The sequence below is a fragment of the Oncorhynchus kisutch genome, linkage group LG30, assembly GCF_002021735.2.
Source record: "Oncorhynchus kisutch isolate 150728-3 linkage group LG30, Okis_V2, whole genome shotgun sequence".
NCBI lineage: Eukaryota > Metazoa > Chordata > Actinopteri > Salmoniformes > Salmonidae > Oncorhynchus > Oncorhynchus kisutch.
In genome coordinates, this window is record NC_034203.2 from 39,219,079 (window position 1) to 39,239,078 (window position 20,000).

At 42.8% G+C, this 20,000-nt stretch overlaps 1 protein-coding gene across 4 annotated transcripts in view; it reads left to right on the forward strand.

The window, feature by feature from the left end:
• The window catches only part of LOC109875226 (cell adhesion molecule 3), a 106,528-nt gene that overhangs the window by 78,239 nt on the left and 8,289 nt on the right, over window positions 1–20,000 (forward strand). For 2 of the 4 annotated variants that reach the window (XM_031810499.1, XM_031810500.1), the window contains exons 4-8: window positions 224–376; window positions 1,754–1,891; window positions 6,158–6,328; window positions 6,858–6,948; window positions 14,853–15,025. In XM_031810499.1, coding sequence (XP_031666359.1) covers window positions 224–376; window positions 1,754–1,891; window positions 6,158–6,328; window positions 6,858–6,948; window positions 14,853–15,025 — 726 coding nt within the window. Of the gene's footprint in view, window positions 1–223; window positions 377–1,753; window positions 1,892–6,157; window positions 6,329–6,857; window positions 6,949–14,852; window positions 15,026–15,961; window positions 16,629–20,000 lie in introns of those variants that run through there. The other 2 variants (XM_031810497.1, XM_031810498.1) reach the window with 2 other exon arrangements.

Sequence of the window (20,000 nt, forward strand, 5' to 3'; positions counted from 1 at the left end):
CCCCTCTCTCTCTCCTCTCCACTTCTCTCTCTTCCTCTCTCCTCCCCCCTCTCTCTCTCCCCCCCTCTCTCTCTCTCTCCCTCCCCCTCTCTCTCTCCCCTCTCTCCCCCCTCTCCCCTCTCTCCTCTCTCTCTCTCTCTCTCTCTCTCTCTCTCCCCTCTCTCCCCTCTCTCGCTCTCTCTCTCTCCCCTCTCTCCCCTCTCTCGCTCTCTCTCTCTCCCAGCTCTGAGAGATAACCGTATCCAGCTCAACCGGTCTACAGGCACAGAGCTGTCCATCACCATTGGAAATGTACAGCTGTCAGACGAAGGAGAGTACACCTGCTCTATCTTCACAATGCCTGTCCGCACTGCCCGCGCCACCGTCACCGTGCTAGGTGTGTGTGTGTGTGTGTGTGTGTGTGTGTGTGTGTGTGTAACCTATTCAATTCCAGATCTTCCGGAGGTAAGTTTACTTGGTACAGTAGTGGAGGACTGTATGTTTACTAGGTACAGTAGTGGAGGACTGTATGTTTACTAGGTACAGTAGTGTAGGACTGTATGTTTACTTGGTACAGTAGTGGAGGACTGTATGTTTACTTGGTACAGTAGTGAAGGACTGTATGTTTACTAGGTACAGTAGTGGAGGACTGTATGTTTACTTGGTACAGTAGTGGAGGACTGTATGTTTACTAGGTACAGTAGTGGAGGACTGTATGTTTACTAGGTACAGTAGTGGAGGACTGTATGTTTACTTGGTACAGTAGTGAAGGACTGTATGTTTACTTGGTACAGTAGTGAAGGACTGTATGTTTACTAGGTACAGTAGTGGAGGACTGTATGTTTACTAGGTACCAGTAGTGGAGGACTGTATGTTTACTAGGTACAGTAGTGGAGGACTGTATGTTTACTAGGTACAGTAGTGGAGGACTGTATGTTTACTAGGTACAGTAGTGAAGGACTGTATGTTTACTAGGTACAGTAGTGGAGGACTGTATGTTTACTAGGTACAGTAGTGGAGGACTGTATGTTTACTTGGTACAGTAGTGGAGGACTGTATGTTTACTAGGTACAGTAGTGGAGGACTGTATGTTTACTTGGTACAGTAGTGGAGGACTGTATGTTTACTAGGTACAGTAGTGGAGGACTGTATGTTTACTTGGTACAGTAGTGGAGGACTGTATGTATATTTCCTTGTCTGGGTGTTGGCAGCATACAGTATCTATATGTGTATGCAATCTACATTGAATTAGTGTGTATGTCTGCAGGTATTGCAGAATATTGCATGTTGTCTGTTGTTTGTATAACCTTCTTGAGAGCCATTCCATGTGTTGTGTTGTGTGTGTGTGTGTTTGTGTGTGTGTGTGTGTTTGTGTGTATGTGTGTGTGTGTGTGTGTATGAGAGAGAGAGCGAGAGAGAAGCGAGAAAGAGAGAGAGAGAGAGAGATGGTGCCTTTCCACTAGATGTTGGAACATTGCTGCAGGGACTTGCTTCCATTCAGCCACAAGAGCATTAGTGAGGTCGGGCACTGATGTTGGGCGTTTAAGCCTGGCTCACAGTCGGCGTTCCCAATTCATGCCAAAGGTGTTTGATGGGGTTGAAGTCAGAGCTCTTTGCAGGCCAGTCAAGTTCTTCCACACCAATCTCGAACGTGGAAGAACAAATGTCAATGTCAATGTCTCTCTCTCTCTCTCTCTCTCTCTCTCTCTCTCTCTCTCTCTCTCTCTCTCTCTCTCTCTCTCTCTCTCTCTCTCCCCCCCCCCCCCCCCCCCAGGGGTCCCTGATAAGCCCCAGATCTCTGGCTATGAAGACACTGTCCAGGAGGGGGGTAAGGTCACCCTCACCTGCACCAGCTCCGGGAGCAAGCCCCCCGCCAAACTACGCTGGTACAGGAACCAGGAGGAACTTACAGGTAAGGGTGGAGGGGGAGAGGAGGGGAAGGATGGAGGGAAGGGTTAGGGAGGGAGAAGGAGAAAGAGAGGGCAGATGGAAGAGGGGGTATATGGGAGAGAGAGGGGGGGTAGATGGGAGAGAGAGACAGAGGGGTAGACAGAGAGCCTCTCCCTGGTGTTGGAGTCTTTATGAGAGGAGAGCCTCTCCCTGGTGTTGGAGTCTTTATGAGAGGAGAGCCTCCCCCTGGTGTTGGAGTCTTTATGAGAGGAGAGCCTCCCCCTGGTGTTGGAGTCTTTATGAGAGGAGAGCCTCCCCCTGGTGTTGGAGTCTTTATGAGAGGAGAGCCTCTCCCTGGTGTTGGAGTCTTTATGAGAGGAGAGCCTCCCCCTGGTGTTGGAGTCTTTATGAGAGGAGAGCCTCCCCCTGGTGTTGGAGTCTTTATGAGAGGAGAGCCTCCCCCTGGTGTTGGAGTCTTTATGAGAGGAGAGCCTCCCCCTGGTGTTGGAGTCTTTATGAGAGGAGAGCCTCCCCCTGGTGTTGGAGTCTTTATGAGAGGAGAGCCTCCCCCTGGTGTTGGAATCTTTATGAGAGGAGAGCCTCCCCCTGGTGTTGGAGTCTTTATGAGCTCAACTCTGTGTGACAGTTAATGTGTGTGCTGCTGTGTCCCTGCTACACACCCACTGGGCTCTTCAGACAGTCTTATGGCTGAAGAAAGGGACCGAGGAGAGGCTGAGGAGAGGAGCATCATGGGTCAATGTGTTATTATGACACCCTCTCATGCAACGTTTGTATCCCAAATAGCACCATATTAGCTATGTAGGGCACTACTTTTGGCCAGGTCCTATAAGGCCCATTTGGGCCACAGGAATTGAGCAATGTGCTGTAAGAAGCTAACTGAGAGAAACGAGCGCATAGATCGCCACTCACTGCTGCTCCTTTGACAGGCTTACAGAGATTAAAGAGGCTCAGAGGGGAGGAAGAGGGGGAGAGAGAGAGGGATGGAGGGAGGGAGGGAAAGGGGAAGAGAGGCGGGGAGAGAGGGGGAGGCAGAGAGAGGGGGAGAGAGAGGGATGGAGGGAGGGAGGGAAAGGGGAAGAGAGGCGGGAGAGAGGGGGAGAGAGAAGGATGGAGGGAGGTAGGGAAAGGGGAAGAGAGGCGGGAGAGAGGGGGAGGCAGAGAGAGGGGGAGGCAGAGAGAGGGGGAGAGAGAGGGATGGAGGGAGGGAGGGAAAGGGGAAGAGAGGCGGGAGAGAGGGGGAGGCAGAGAGAGGGGGGAGAGAGAGGGATGGAGGGAGGGAGGGAGGGAGGGAAAGGGGAAGAGAGGTGGGATAGAAGGGGAGGCAGACAGAGAGGGAGAGAGAGGGATGGAGGGAGGGACAGGGGAAGAGAGGTGGGAGAGAAGGGGAGGCAGAGAGAGGGGGGAGAGAGAGGATGGAGGGAGGGAGGGAAAGGGGAAGAGAGGCGGGAGAGAGGGGGAGGCAGAGAGAGGGGAGAGAGAGGGATGGAGGGAGGGAGGGAGGGAGGGAGGGAAAGGGGAAGAGAGGCGGGAGAGAGGGGGAGGCAGAGAGAGGGATGGAGGGAGGGAGGGAGGGAGGGAAAGGGGAAGAGAGGCGGGAGAGAGGGGGGAGGCAGAGAGAGGGGGAGAGAGAGGGATGGAGGGAGGGAAAGGGGAAGAGAGGTAGGAGAGAGGGGGAGAGAGGGAGAGAGAAGAGATAGAGGGAGAAAGAAGAGGGAGCGGCTGATTACGAGAGAGACAGGAGAGGGAGGGGCCGTATTAGGAGAGAGACAGGAGAGGGAGCGGCCGATTACGAGAGAGACAGGAGAGGGAGGGGCGTATTAGGAGAGAGACAGGAGAGGGGGGGGGCTGTAGTTCAGTTTCAATCCACAGGGCAGAAGTAGTGAACTACATAGGCAACAGGGTGACATTTGGAACGCAGTGAGAGAGACAATACAGGCTATGAGGGAAGGGTCAGTGAAGGAAAAGTAGGAAGGATAAAGCAAAAAATAAGGATGATGGTTGGGAGATTCAGGAACTGAATCTGAAGAGGGTTTAATTGAATGAATGGATGGGGCTAAGAGCTGTGAAGAGGCTTTAAATATGAATGCTCTTGTTCTCTATGTAAGGGTAAGAGCTATTGATCAGCTGAATGGATTAATATTCTGGATTCAATTGGATGTAGGTTGCATCCAGGGTTGCATCCCAAATGGATCTCTATTCCCTGTTTAGTGCACAACTTTTGACCAAAGTCCTATGGACTCTAGTCAAAAGTAATGCACTATATAGAGAATAGGGTGTCATTTGGAACGCTGACATAATCAACATTTATGGTATCATTATGGTGCATCCCCAGATTTGAACTGTAGCCAGCCCCTAAGTGTGTGTGTGTGTGTTTGTGCGTGTGCGCGTGTGTGTGTGCATTTGTGTGTGTGCGCACTGGTGCTTGGGTGCATGAATGAGAAAGAGAGAGAGAGACAGAGTAAAGGAGAAAGAGAAATATCATCCATGTCATATTACTGAAATATTACTCAGTCAGTCAGTGGTATTTCTGTATCTTGAATGTAAACTAATGTGACAAGCAGCTTTTCAGACAGTGATAGTATTATATCATATTGTGGTAGTACTATATCATACAGTAGTAGTATTATACCACACAGTGATAGTATTATATCATATTGTGGTAGTACTATATCATACAGTAGTAGTATTATATCATACAGTGATAGTATTATATCATACAGTAGTAGTATTATACCACACAGTGATGTTATTATATCATACAGTAGTAGTATTATATCATAGTAGTATTATACCATACAGTGATAGTATTATATCATACAGTAGTAGTATTATACCATACAGTGGTAGTATTATACCACACAGTGATGTTATTATATCATACAGTGGTAGTATTATACCACACAGTGATAGTATTATACCATACAGTGGTAGTATTATACCATACAGTGGTAGTATTATACCACACATTGATAGTATTATATCATATTGTGGTAGTACTATATCATACAGTAGTAGTATTATATCATACAGTGATAGTATTATATCATACAGTAGTAGTATTATACCACACAGTGATGTTATTATATCATACAGTAGTAGTATTATATCATAGTAGTATTATACCATACAGTGATAGTATTATATCATACAGTAGTAGTATTATATCATACAGTGATAATATTATATCATACAGTAGTAGTATTATATCATAGTAGTATTATACCATACAGTGATAGTATTATATCATACAGTAGTAGTATTATATCATACAGTGATAGTATTATATCATACAGTAGTAGTATTATACCACACAGTGATGTTATTATATCATACAGTAGTAGTATTATATCATAGTAGTATTATACCATACAGTGATAGTATTATATCATACAGTAGTAGTATTATACCATACAGTGGTAGTATTATACCACACAGTGATGTTATTATATCATACAGTGGTAGTATTATACCACACAGTGATAGTATTATACCATACAGTGGTAGTATTATACCATACAGTGGTAGTATTATACCATACAGTAGTAGTATTATATCATACAGTGGTAGTATTATACCACACAGTGGTAGTATTATACCATACAGTGGTAGTATTATACCATACAGTGGTAGTATTATACCATACAGTGGTAGTATTACATACAGTGTATTATACCATACAGTGGTAGTATTATACCATACAGTGGTAGTATTATACCACACAGTGGTAGTATTATACCATACAGTGGTAGTATTATACCATACAGTGGTAGTATTATACCATACAGTAGTAGTATTATATCATACAGTGGTAGTATTATACCACACAGTGGTAGTATTATACCATACAGTGGTAGTATTATACCATACAGTAGTAGTATTATATCATACAGTGGTAGTATTATATCATACAGTAGTAGTATATCATAGTAGTGTTATATCATTCAGTGATAGTATTATGTCATACAGTGATAGTATTATATCATAGTAGTATTATATTATACAGTGGTAGTATTATATCATATTAGTATTATATCATACAGTAGTAGTATTATATCATACAGTGATAGTATTATATCATATAGTGGTAGTATTATATCATAGTAGTATTATATCATATAGTGGTAGTATTATATCATATAGTGGTAGTATTATATCATATAGTGGTAGTATTATATCATATAGTGGTAGTATTATATCATAGCAGTATTATATCATGTGTATGTGTGTGTCTCTGTGTATGTGTGTGTCTCTGTGTATGCACGTCCAGGTCGTCCTGACGTGGTGGAGACTAATCCAGACGAGGCCACCTACACAGTGATCAGTGAGCTGACTCTGACGGTGGGTCGTAGCGATGACAACACCCTGATCGGCTGTGCTGTTGACCACCCTTCTCTGTCCCCGGGTGAGAAGTGGACCGAACAGCCCATCAGAGTCCTGTGTAAGTGCTGCCCCCACTGGCCAAGCCCTGCCACTGCAACCTTGTGTATATCATCACCATACTGTACGGTAGCCCAGACTATGGCCCTTTCACTGATACCTTGCGTCCTTTCATCACATCCTCTCATCGCCTCCTTTTGAAAATGACAGAGGAAAGCGAGGTGAGGAAATGTGGAACCAGGATCCAAGGAGATGTGCTTCTAAGAAATGTGACTCTCCTTATGCAGTTATGCTTCTGCCTCTCAGTACTGCTGCTACGGCTGGTCATGTGCATACTGCCACCTGCAGGGGACTCGTATGGTTACCACTCTGTCAGTGCTACAGCTGGGTCAATCAATCACGTTCATTATAGAAATAACTTTTTACATCTGCAGTCAATACGCAGCCTAAAACCCCAGAGAGCAAGCAATGCAGATGCAGAAGCTAGGTTAGGCTATTATGTTAGTTTGCTCATAACCTGTGTGTAGCAGTGTGTGTGTGTATCTTCTTCAGTGTATGTAATGTTACTGTATGTTGGGTCTTTTCTCCAGTCACCCCAGATGTCACTATTCAGCCTCAGAATGATCTGCCCAGAGAGGGAGAGAAGTTCATTATACAATGCATAGGCAATGGAAACCCCAAGTAAGAAAACCACACACCACACACACACACACACACACACACACACACACACACACACACACACACACACACACACACACACACACACACACACACACACACACACACACACACACACACACACACACACACACTCATGAACAACACTACTAGATCTGCTCTTCTCTCTCCCTCTGTCTCCCCCTCTCACCCTCTGTCTCCCCCCTTCTCACCCTCTGTCTTCCCCTTCTCACCCTCTGCCTCCCTCCTCTCCCACTCTGTCTCTCCCTTTTGACCCTCTGTCTCCCCCTCTGTCTCCCCCATCTCCCCCTCTGTCTCCCCCTTCTCCCCTCTGTCTCCCGTCTCTCCCCCTCTGTCTCCCGTCTCTCCCCTCTGTCTCCTCTCCTCTCATCCTCCTGTCTCCCCCTCTCCCACTCTGTCTCCCCCTTCTCACCCTCTGTCTCCCCCTTCTCACCTTCGGTCTCACCCTTCTCACCCTCGGTCTCACCCTTCTCACCCTCTGTCTCCCCTTCTCACCCTCTCTCACCATGTTTACTGACTATATCTATCACCATGTCACTGACTATCTCTCTCACCATGTCACTGACTATCTCTCTCACCATGTCACTGACTATATCTATCACCATGTTACTGACTATATCTATCACCATGTCACTGACTATCTCTCTCACCATGTCACTGACTATCTCTCTCACCATGTCACTGACTATGTCTCTCACCATGTCACTCACTCCAATCTAACTCAGACTCTTGTCTGTCAAGGCTAAACTTTCCCTTGTTCTTCTTGTCCTCTCCAATAATTATAATAATTCATAATTATAATAATAATAATAATCTCCTCTGTCTTGCTTTGCACCTTTTCCTTCTCCTCCCTCCTCATCCTCTTCTCCTCCCTCCTCATCCTTTTCTCCCTCCCTCCCTCCTCATCCTCTTCTCCTCCCTCCTCATCCTTTTCTCCCTCCCTCCTCATCTTCTTCTCCTCCTTCCTCATCATTTTCCCCTCCCTCCTCATCCTCTTCTCCTCCCTCCTCATCCTTTTCCCCCTCCCTCCTCATAGAGAGAGAGAGAGAGAGAGAGAGAGAGAGAGAGAGAGAGAGAGAGAGAGTATGCACAGCTCCTTAGGCTGAATGACTAGTGACCCGTCAGATACAGGCTGGGTCTCAGCTGTCAATCAAACACTGCCACCATGGCAATGTCTCTGCTGTTCAGAATCTGACCCACTGTCTCTCTTTCACAATGATAAGTTTCACGTTTAACTGCATATTACAATTAGGCTTCAGGGCTTGTTTCTGGTGTGCACCGTCATGTCTCAGCAAGTTCTGAGAATGTCTTGACGAGATGAGGAAGAGCTGTTTCAAGAGGCTCTAATCAAATAGAATGGAATGTGCACCATGTACTGGAGGACTTTCTCATTCCATACCTTTCCACTACATTCTATTCCATTCCATAACATTCCATACAATTCCACTACATTCTATTCCATTCCATAACATTCCATTCTATTCCATTCCATAACATTCCATTCTATTCCACAACATACCATTCCACTACATTCTATTCCATTACATAATATTCCATTCTATTCCACAGCATACCATTCCACTACATTCTATTCCATTCCATAACATTCCATTCTATTCCACAACATACCATTTCACTACATTCTATTCCTTTCCATAATATTCCATTCTATTCCACAACATACCATTCCACTACATTCTATTCCATTCCATAATATTCCATTCTATTCCACAACATACCATTCCACTACATTCTATTCCATTCCATAATATTCCATTCTATTCCACAACATACCATTTCACTACATTCTATTCCTTTCCATAATATTCCATTCTATTCCACAACATACCATTCCACTACATTCTATTCCATTCCATAATATTCCATTCTATTCCACAACATACCATTCCACTACATTCTATTCCATTCCATAATATTCCATTCTATTCCACAACATACCATTCCACTGCATTCTATTCCATTCCATTCCATAACATTCCATTCTATTCCATTCCATAACATTCCATTCTATTCCACAACATACCATTCCACTACATTCTATTCCATTCCATAACATTCCATTCTATTCCACAACATACCATTCCACTACATTCTATTCCATTCCATAACATTCCATTCTATTCCACAACATCCCATTCCACTACATAACATTCCATTCCATTCTATTCCATAACAATCAATTTCATTCCCACCACATAGGCCTCACTCCCCACTATCTGAGATATCTACTACAGCCTTCATCCTCCACATACAACCCCCATTTTATCAGTCACATTCTGTTAAAGGTTCCCAAAACACACATCCCTGGGTCGCTCCTCTTTTCAGTTCACTGCAGCTAGCGAATGGAACGAGCTGCAACAAACACTCAAACAGGACCGATTTATCTCCATCTCTTCATTCAAAGCCTCAATCATGGAAACTCTTACTGACAGTTGTGGCTGCTTCGAGTGATGTTTTGTTGTCTCTACCTTCTTGCACTTTCTACTGTTGTCTGTGCCCAATAATGTTTGTACCATGTCCTATTTTTATTTATTTAATTTTAATTGTACTGTAAATTCAAATGTGTTCTTACCTGACTTCATAGTTAAATAAAGGTTAAATAATCAAATGTAAAAAAGATATTCCATTACAAAACATTTCATTCTATTCCATAACATTCTATTCCATAACATTCCATCCCACTACATTCTATTCCATAACATTCCATCCCACTACATTCTATTCCATAACATTCCATCCCACTACATTCTATTCCATAACATTCCATCCCACTACATTCTATTCCATAACATTCTATTCCATAACATTCCATCCCACTACATTCTATTCCACTACATTCTATTCCATAACATTCCATCCCACTACATTCTATTCCACTACATTCCATCCCACTACATTCCATTCCACTACATTCTATTCCATAACATTCCACCCCACTACATTCTATTCCATAACATTCCATCCCACTACATTCTATTCCATAACATTCTATTCCATAACATTCCATCCCACTACATTCTATTCCACTACATTCTATTCCATAACATTCCATCCCACTACATTCCATTCCACTACATTCTATTCCATAACATTCCATCCCACTACATTCTATTCCATAACATTCCATTCCACTACATTCTATTCCATAACATTCTATTCCATAACATTCCATCCCACTACATTCTATTCCATAACATTCCATCCCACTACATTCTATTCCATAACATTCCATCCCACTACATTCTATTCCATAACATTCCATCCCACTACATTCTATTCCATAACATTCCATCCCACTACATTCTATTCCATAACATTCCATCCCACTACATTCTATTCCATTCCACAACATTCCGGTCCATTCCGTTCCTATCTATTTGATGAGCAGACCCTGGAGTGCTGGCAATTGTATACCACTTCTGTATTAGTAGTCAGTTATACACCTCAGTCCATTCTGTAACACAGTTATACACCTCAGTCCATTCTGTAACACGGTTATACACCTCAGTCCATTCTGTAACACAGTTACACACCTCAGTCCATTCTGTAACACAGTTATGCACCTCAGTCCATTCTGTAACACAGTTACACACCTCAGTCCATTCTGTAACATAGTTATGTGCCTCAGTCCATTCTGTAACACAGTTATGCCCAGATGATAGCATTACATGCTGGAGCCATAGGACTTTATTGCACGGTTCAATCCATCCATATACGAGCATGAACCATTCCCTCTATGTAATGTACAAGGACAGACATGCGAACACATACACTGCCGTTCAAAAGTTTAGGGTCACTTAGAAATGTCCTTGTTTTTTTGGTGTTTTTTTGTCCATTAAAATAACATTAAATTGATCAGAAATACAGTGTAGACATTGTTAATGTTGTAAATTACTATTGTAGCTGGAAACTGCAGATTTTTAATGGAATATCTACTTAGGCGTACAGAGGCCCATTATCAGCAATCATCACTCCTGTGTTCTAATGGCACACTGTGTTAGCAATCCAAGTTTATCATTTAAAAGGCTGATTGATCATTAGAAAACCCTTTTGCAATTATGTTAGCACAGCTGAAAACTGTTGTGCTGATTAAAGAAGCAATAAAACTGGCCTTTAGACTAGTTGTGTATCTGGAGCATCAGCATTTGTGGGTTCGATTACAGGCTCAAAATGGCCAGAAACAAAGAACTTTCTTCTGAAACTCATCAGTCTATTCTTGTTCTGAGAAATGAAGGCTATTCCATGTGAGAAAATGCGAAGAAACTGAAGATCTTGTTCAATGCTGTGTACAACTCCCTTCACAAAACAGCGCAAACTGTCTCTAACCAGAATAGAACGAGGAGTGGAAGGCCTCGGTGCACAACTGAGCAAGAGGACAAGTACATTAGAGTGTCTAGTTTGAGAAACAGACGCCTCACAGGTCCTCAACTGGCAGCTTCATTAAATAGTACCCGCAAAACACCAGTCTCAACGTCAACAGTGAAGAGGCGACTCCAGGATGCTGGCCTTCTAGGCTGGCCAATAAAAATAAAAGATTAAGATGGGCAAAAGAACACAGACACTGGACAGAGGAAGATTGGAAAAAAGTGTTATGGACAGACTAATCTAAGTTTGAGGTGTTCGGATACCAAAGAAGAACATTCGTGAGACGCCGAAAAAATTGAAAGATGCTGGAGGAGTGCTTGACGCCATCTGTCAAGCATGGTGGAGGCAATGTGATGGTGTGGGGGTGCTTTGGTGGTGGTAAAGTGGGAGATTTGTACAGTGTAAAAGGGCTATCACTCCATTTTGCAGCTCCATGCCATGCCCTGTGGACAGCGCCTAATTGGAGCCAATTTCCTCCTACAACAGGACAATGACCCAAAGCACAGCTCAATACTATGCAATAACTATTTAGGGAAGAAGCAGTCAGCTGGTATTCTGTCTATAATGGAGTGGCCAGCAGTCACCAGATCTCAACCCTATTGAACGTAAGAAGTGCCCATCAAGCCAATCCAACTTGTGGGAGGTGCTTCGGGAAGCATGGGGTGAAATCTCTTCAGATAACCTCAACCAATTGACAACTAGAATGCCAAAGGTCCGCAAGGCTGTAATTGCTGCAAATGGAGGATTCTTTGACGAAAGGAAAGTTTGAAGGACACAAAAATTATTTCATTAAAAATCATGATTTATAACCTTGTCAATGTCTTGACTATATTTCCAATTCATTTTGCAACTAATTTCATGTATTTCTACGGGACCCCAAACTTTTGAACTGCAGTGTACATACAGTACATAAATAGAGTAAATACATACAGTAAATACATACAGTAAATACAGTAAATACATACAGAAAATACAGTAAATACATACAGTAAATACATACAGTAAATACAGTAAATACATACAGTAAATACAGTAAATACATACAGTAAATACAGTAAATACATACAGTAAATACAGTAAATACATACAGTAAATACAGTAAATACATACAGTAAATACATACAGTAAATACATACACTACATACAGTAAATACATACACTACATACAGTAAATACATACAGTAAATACATACACTACATACAGTAAATACATACACTACATACAGTAAATACATACAGTAAATACATACAGTAAATACATACAGTAAATACATACACTACATGCAGTAAATACATACAGTAGATACATACAGTAAATACATACAGTAAATACAGTAAATACATACAGTAAATGCATACAGTACATGCAGTAAATACATACAGTAGATACATACAGTAAATACAGTAAATACATACAGTAAATACATACAGTGCATACAGTAGATACATACAGTAGATACATACAGTAAATACATACAGTATATACAGTAAATACATACACTACATGCAGTAAATACATACAGTAAATACACTACATACAGTAAATACATACAGTAAATACATACAGTAAATACATACAGTAAATACACTACATACAGTAAATACATACAGTAAATACATACACTACATACATACACTACATACATACAGTAGATGCATACAGTAAATACATACAGTAAATACATACACTACAAACAGTAGATACATACAGTAAAAACATACAGTAAATACAGTAAATACAGTAAATACATACAGTAAATACATACAGTAAATACAGTAAATACATACAGTAGATACATACAGTAAATACATACAGTAAATACATACATTAAATACAGTAAATACATACAGTAAATACATACAGTACATGCAGTAAATACATACAGTAGATACATACAGTAAATACATACAATACATACAGTAAATACATACAGTGCATACAGTAGATACATACAGTAGATACATACAGTAAATACAGTAAATACATACAGTATATACAGTAAATACATACAGTATATACAGTAAATACATACAGTAAATACACTACATACAGTAAATACATACAGTATATACAGTAAATACATACAGTATATACAGTAAATACATACACTACATGCAGTAAATACATACAGTAAATACACTACATACAGTAAATACATACAGTAAATACATACAGTAAATACATACAGTAAATACACTACATACAGTAAATACATACAGTAAATACATGCAGTAAATACACTACATACAGTAAATACATACAGTAAATACACTACATAAGGTAAATACATACAGTAAATAGACTACATACAGTAAATACATACAGTAAATACATACAGTAAATACATACAGTAAATACACTACATACAGTAAATACATACAGTAAATACACTACATACAGTAAATACATACAGTAAATACATACAGTAAATACACTACATACAGTAAATACATACAGTAAATACATACAGTAAATACATACAGTAAAAACATACAGTAAATACATACAGTAAATACATACAGTAAATACAGTAAAAACATACAGTAAATACATACAGTAAATACACTACATACAGTAAATACATACAGTAAATACATACAGTAAATACATACAGTAAAAACATACAGTAAATACATACAGTAAATACATACAGTAAATACAGTAAAAACATACAGTAAATACATACAGTAAAAACATACAGTAAATACATACAGTAAATACATACAGTAAATACATACAGTAAAAACATACAGTAAATACAGTAAAAACATACAGTAAATACAGTAAATACATACAGTAAATACACTACATACAGTAAATACATACAGTAAATACACTACATACAGTAAATACAGCAAATAAGGTAAATACATACAGCAGATACATACAATAAATACATACAGTAAATACACTACATACAGTAAATACATACAGTAAATACATACAGTAAATACATACAGTAAATACAGCAAATAAGGTAAATACATACAGCAGATACATACAATAAATACATACAGTAAATACACTACATACAGTAAATACATACAGTAAATACACTACATACAGTAAATACATACAGTAAATACACTACATACAGTAAATACATACAGTAAATACACTACATACAGTAAATACATACAGTAAATACACTACATACAGTAAATACATACAGTAAATACATACTGTAATGACAGAAAGATGAACTCACATAATATTCATATGTCCCTAAAATGTATGAATCACAGGAACAAATCTAGTTCTGCAGCTATATGCTTTATATTATAATAACATTCCTGTACAGTTCTACTTCTTCTAGTTCTGCAGCATGCACTGCATGTTACACACGTTCTAACATTCCTGTACAGTTCTACTTCTTCTAGTTCTGCAGCATGCACTGCATGTTACACACGTTCTATTTCAAAATCAAATATCTTTTCTCTTCACGTTCTTGTTCTTTTTCTATTTTTGTGTGTCTGTGTGTGTGTCCGTCTCTCAGGCCCACCTCGTACGTGTGGCAGAAGAAGGATGGAGAGCTCCCTCTGATGGCCAAGGTGGACGCTAGTTTCCTGCTCTTTGAGATGCTCAACAAATCAGACAACGGGGTGTACCTCTGTCAGGCTGACAACGGAATCGGGAAGATGCAGGGAGAGTACACGCTGCTGGTGCAAGGTACTGACCAGAGAGCGAGAGAGAGAGAGAGAGAGTGAAAGAGCGTGAGAGAGAGAGAGAGCGCGAGAGAGAGAGAGCGTGGGAGAGAGAGAGAGCGCGAGAGAGAGAGAGAGAGAGAGAGAGAGAGAGAGAGAGAGAGAGAGAGAGAGAGAGAGAGAGCGAAAGAGCGAGAGAGAGAGAGAGAGAGAGAGACAGAGAGAGAGAGAGAGAGAGAGAGAGAGAGAGAGAGAGAGAGAGAGAGAGAGAGAGAGTGAGAGAGAGAGAGAGAGACAGAGAGCGAAAGAGTGCGAGAGAGAGAGAGAGAGAGAGAGAGAGAGACAGAGAGAGAGAGAGAGAGAGAGAGAGAGAGAGAGAGAGAGAGAGAGAGAGAGAGAGAGAGAGAGAGAGACAGAGAGAGACAGAGAGAGACAGAGAGAGAGAGCGTGCGCGAGGGAGAAAGAGAGAGAGAGAGAGAGAGAGAGAGAGAGAGAGAGAGACAGAGACAGAGAGAGAGAGAGAGAGAGAGAGAGAGAGACAGAGAGAGACAGAGAGAGACAGAGAGAGACAGAGAGAGACAGAGAGAGAGAGCGAGAGAGAGAGAGAGAGAGAGAGAGAGAGAGAGAGAGAGAGAGAGAGAGAGAGAGAGAGAGAGAGAGAGAGAGGTGGTAGACAGCAGCTTGTCCAGGTCAGGATGTATATGTTTCTTCTGTCTGCTTCATCATTATTTATTTCTGTTGTTGTGTGTTTTCTTACTTTTACTTTCTTTTCTGATTTTCCACACGTTTCTTTTCTGTTTATTTCTCTTTATCACCAACACCATCCACCTCATGCTACACTCCTTTGCTTTTTTGCTACACATCCTGTATGCCACTGTGCCGCTGTCTGGCCTTTCTTCCTGTCTACTCCTCTGCTCTTACTACCTCTCCATATTCCTTCACGTCTTCTCCTTTATCCAAGACCTGACAGATGATTCAAACAACCTCTTCCCTACCTCTTTCTATCTACCCTCCTTTTCTCCAACCTCTGACTCCCCCTCTTCCTCTCTCTCTCCTGATTCCTTCCCCACTCTTATGTCAACAACGTCTGGGTCTGGCTCGTCTGCCTCCGGGTCCCTACCTGCCAGCTCTCCTCCCACTATTTTCTCCTTCTCTGTCCCTTACCCGTCTGATCTCACCTTTCCCCTTCTTCTTCCTCTTCTTCATCCCTCTCTACCTCTTCTCTCTCTCCCTCTCCTCCTCCTGTCAATGTTCTATCCACCTCTCTTTCCAACTCTCTCTTCCCTGACCTTTCCATGTCTCCCGAACGCCATCCCCCCTCCTCTGACTCCTTCTCCCCCTCTTCTTCCTCCTCTTTTTCCTCTCCTCCTGCCAGCGTTACTCCTCCCTCTGTCGCTCCTCCCTCCTCCTCCGACTCCCTCACTCCCTCCTCAGTTACCATACGGCTGAATGGAGTTTACAGTTTCACAGGTAAATGATCTGTTTACGCACATACACAGTTGTACCCACACGAACAAACACATTCAGACCCTAATTATATAATACATACCATTCAACAGAAGCTTTTAACCAAAGCGACTTACATTTTACGCGTGGGTAGCCCCGGGAATTGAACCAACAATTCTGGCTTGAGGGTAGAAGCTGTTTAGAAGCCTCTTGGACCTAGACTTGGTACTCCAGTACCGCTTGCCATGCAGTAGCAGAGAGAACAGTTTATGATTAGTGTGGCTGGAGTCTTTGACCATTTTTAGGGCCTTCCTCTGACACCGCCTGGTATAGAGGTCCTGGATGGCAGGAAGCTTGGCCACAGTGATGTACTGGGCCATGCGCACTACCCTCTGTAGTGCCTTGCGGTCGGAGGCCGAGCAGTTTCCATACCAGGCAGTGATGCAACTGGTCAGGATGCTCTTGATGGTGCAACTGTAGAACCTTTTGAGGATCTGAGGACCCATGCAAATCTTTTCAGTCTCCTGAGGGGGAATAGGTTTTGTTGATCCCTCTTCACGACTGTCTTGGTGTGTTTGGACCATTCTAGTTTGTTGGTGATGTGGACACCCAGGAACTTGAAGCTGTCAACCTGCTCCACTGCAGCCCCATCGATGAGAACGGGGCTTGCTCAGTCCTCCTTTTCCTGTAATCCACAATCATCTCCTTTGCCTTGATCACGTTGAGGGAGAGGTTATTGTCCTGGCACCACATGGCCAGGTCTCTGACCTCCTCCCTATAGGCTGTCTCGTCGTTATCGGTGATCAGGCCTACCACTGTTGTGTCGTTGGAAAACTTAATGATGGTGTGGGAGTTGTGCCTGGCCGTGCAGTCATGAGTGAACAGGTTGTACAAGAGGGGGCTGAGCATGCACCCCTGAGGGGCCCCTGTGTTTAGGATCAGCGTGGCGGATCCTACCCTTACCACCTGGGGCGTGTTGTTACCTACCCTTACCACCTGGGGGGCGTCCCATCAGGAAGTCCAGGATCCAGGTGCAGAGGGAGGTGTTTAGTCACAGGGTCCTTAGCTTATTGATGAGCTTTGAGGGCACTATGGTGTTGAACGCTGAGCTGTAGTCAATGAATAGCATTCTCACATAGGTGTTCCTTTTGTCCAGGTGGGAAAGGGCCGTGTGGAGTGCAATAGAGATTGCATCATCTGTGGATCTGTTGGGACGGTATGCAAATTGGAGTGGGTCTAGGGTTTCTGGGATGATGGTGTTGATGTGAGCCAATACCAGCCCTTCAAAGCACTTCATGGCTACAGACATGAGTGCTACGGGTCGGTAGTCATTTAGGCAGGTCACCTTAGTGTTCTTGGGCAGGGACTATGGTGATCTATTTTAAACATGTTGGTATTACAGACTCGGACAGGGAGAGTTTGAAAATGTCAGTGAAGACACTTGCCAGTTGGTTAGCACGTGCTCGCAGTACACGCCCAGCCAATCCGTCTGGCCCTGCGGTCTTGTGAATCTTGACCTGTTTAAAGGTCTTACTCACAACGGCTGCGGAGAGCGTGATCACACAGTCGTCCGGAACAGCTGGTGCTCTCATGCATGTTTCAGTGTTATTTGCCTCGAAGAGAGCATAGAAGTAATTTAGCTCGTCTGGTAGGCTCGTGTCACTGGGCAGCTCTCGGCTGTGCTACCCTTTATAGTCTGTAATGGTTTGCAAGCCCTGCCACATCCGATAAGCGTCAGAGCCAGTGTATGATTCGATCTTAGTCCTGTATTGATACTTTGCCTGTTTGATGGTTCGTCGGAGGGCATAGCGTGATTTCTTATAAGCTTCCGGGTTAGAGTCCCACTCCTTGAAAGCGGCAGCTCTAGCCTTTAGCTCAGTGCGGATGTTGCCTGTAATCCATGGCTTCTGATTGGGGTATGTACGTACGGTCACTGTGGGAATGACATCATCGATGCACTTATTGATGAAGCCAATGACTGATGTGGTGTACTCCTCAATGCCATTGGATGAATCCCGGAACATGTTCCAGTCTGTGCTAGCAAAACAGTCCTGTAGTTCAGCATCTGCTTCATCTGACCACTTTTTTTATTGATCTAATCACTGGTGCTTCCTGCTCTCATTTTTGCTTGTAAGCAGGAATCAGGAGGATATAATTATGGTCAGATTTGCCAAATGGGAGGGAGAGGGAGAGCTTTGTATGCATCTCTGTGTGTGGAGTAAAGATGGTACAGCTACTTGGAGCGCCGCCTCTGGGTGAACGTTTTCTTGTTTCCTTATGGCGGAATTCAATGCTGTCTTAGTGTCAGCCTCTGACTGTGGTGGTATGTAAACAGCTACGAAAAATACAGATGAAATCTCTCAAGCTAGATAGTGTGGTCTACAGCTTATCATGAGATACTCTACCTCAAGCGAGCAATAACTTGAGACTTCCTTAGATATCGTGCACCAGCTGTTATTTACAAAATACATAGTCCGCCGCCCCTTGTATTACCAGACACCGCTGTTCTATCCTGCCGGTACATCATATAACCAGCTGTATGTTGATAGTGTCCCAGCCTGCCGGTACATCATATAACCAGCTGTATGTTGATAGTGTCCCAGCCTGCCGGTACATCATATAACCAGCTGTATATTGATAGTGTCCCAACCTGCCGGTACATCATATAACCAGCTGTATGTTGATAGTGTCCCAGCCTGCCTGTATATCATATAACCAGCTGTATGTTGATAGTGTCCCAGCCTGCCGGTACATCATATAACCAGCTGTATGTTGATAGTGTCCCAGCCTGCCGGTACATCATATAACCAGCTGTATGTTGATAGTGTCCCAGCCTGCCGGTACATCATATAACCAGCTGTATGTTGATAGTGTCCCAGCCTGCCGGTACATCATATAACCAGCTGTATGTTGAAAGTGTCGTCGTTCAGCTACGACTCTGTGAAGCATAAGATATTCCAGTTTGTGATGTCCTGTTGGTAGTTTAATATTCCGCATAGATCATCTATTTTATTGTCCAAAGTTTGCTAGCAGAATGGAAGGAATTCTGCGTTTATTCGATCGCCTACGAATTCTCAGAGGGCAGCCCGCCCTCCAGACCCTTTTTCTCCTCTTCCTCTTCACGCAAATCACGGGGATCTGCGCCTGCTCCCGGGAAAGCAGTATGTCGTTCGCGTCGGGCTCGTCAGACTCGTTAAAGGATAAAAAGGATTCTGCCAGTTCGCGTGAGTAATCGCAGTCCTGATGTCCGGAAGTTCTTTTCGGTCGTAAGAGACGTAGCGGCAACATTATGTATAAAATCATTTAAAAAATAAGTTACAAACAACGCAAATAAACAAACAAATATAACACAATCGGTTGGGGGCACGTAGAACGTCTGCCTTCTACTCCGGTGCTATTTAGACACTGATCTTGGGTCAGTTTTGCATTCACTTTCAGGTTAGGTTTGGAGAGGGGAAGCTGGTCCTAGATCTGTACCCAGGGGAAACTTCACCCTGGAGGAGGCATTTCATTCTCAACAACAACCATTTAGCAGACACTCTTATCCAGAGTGA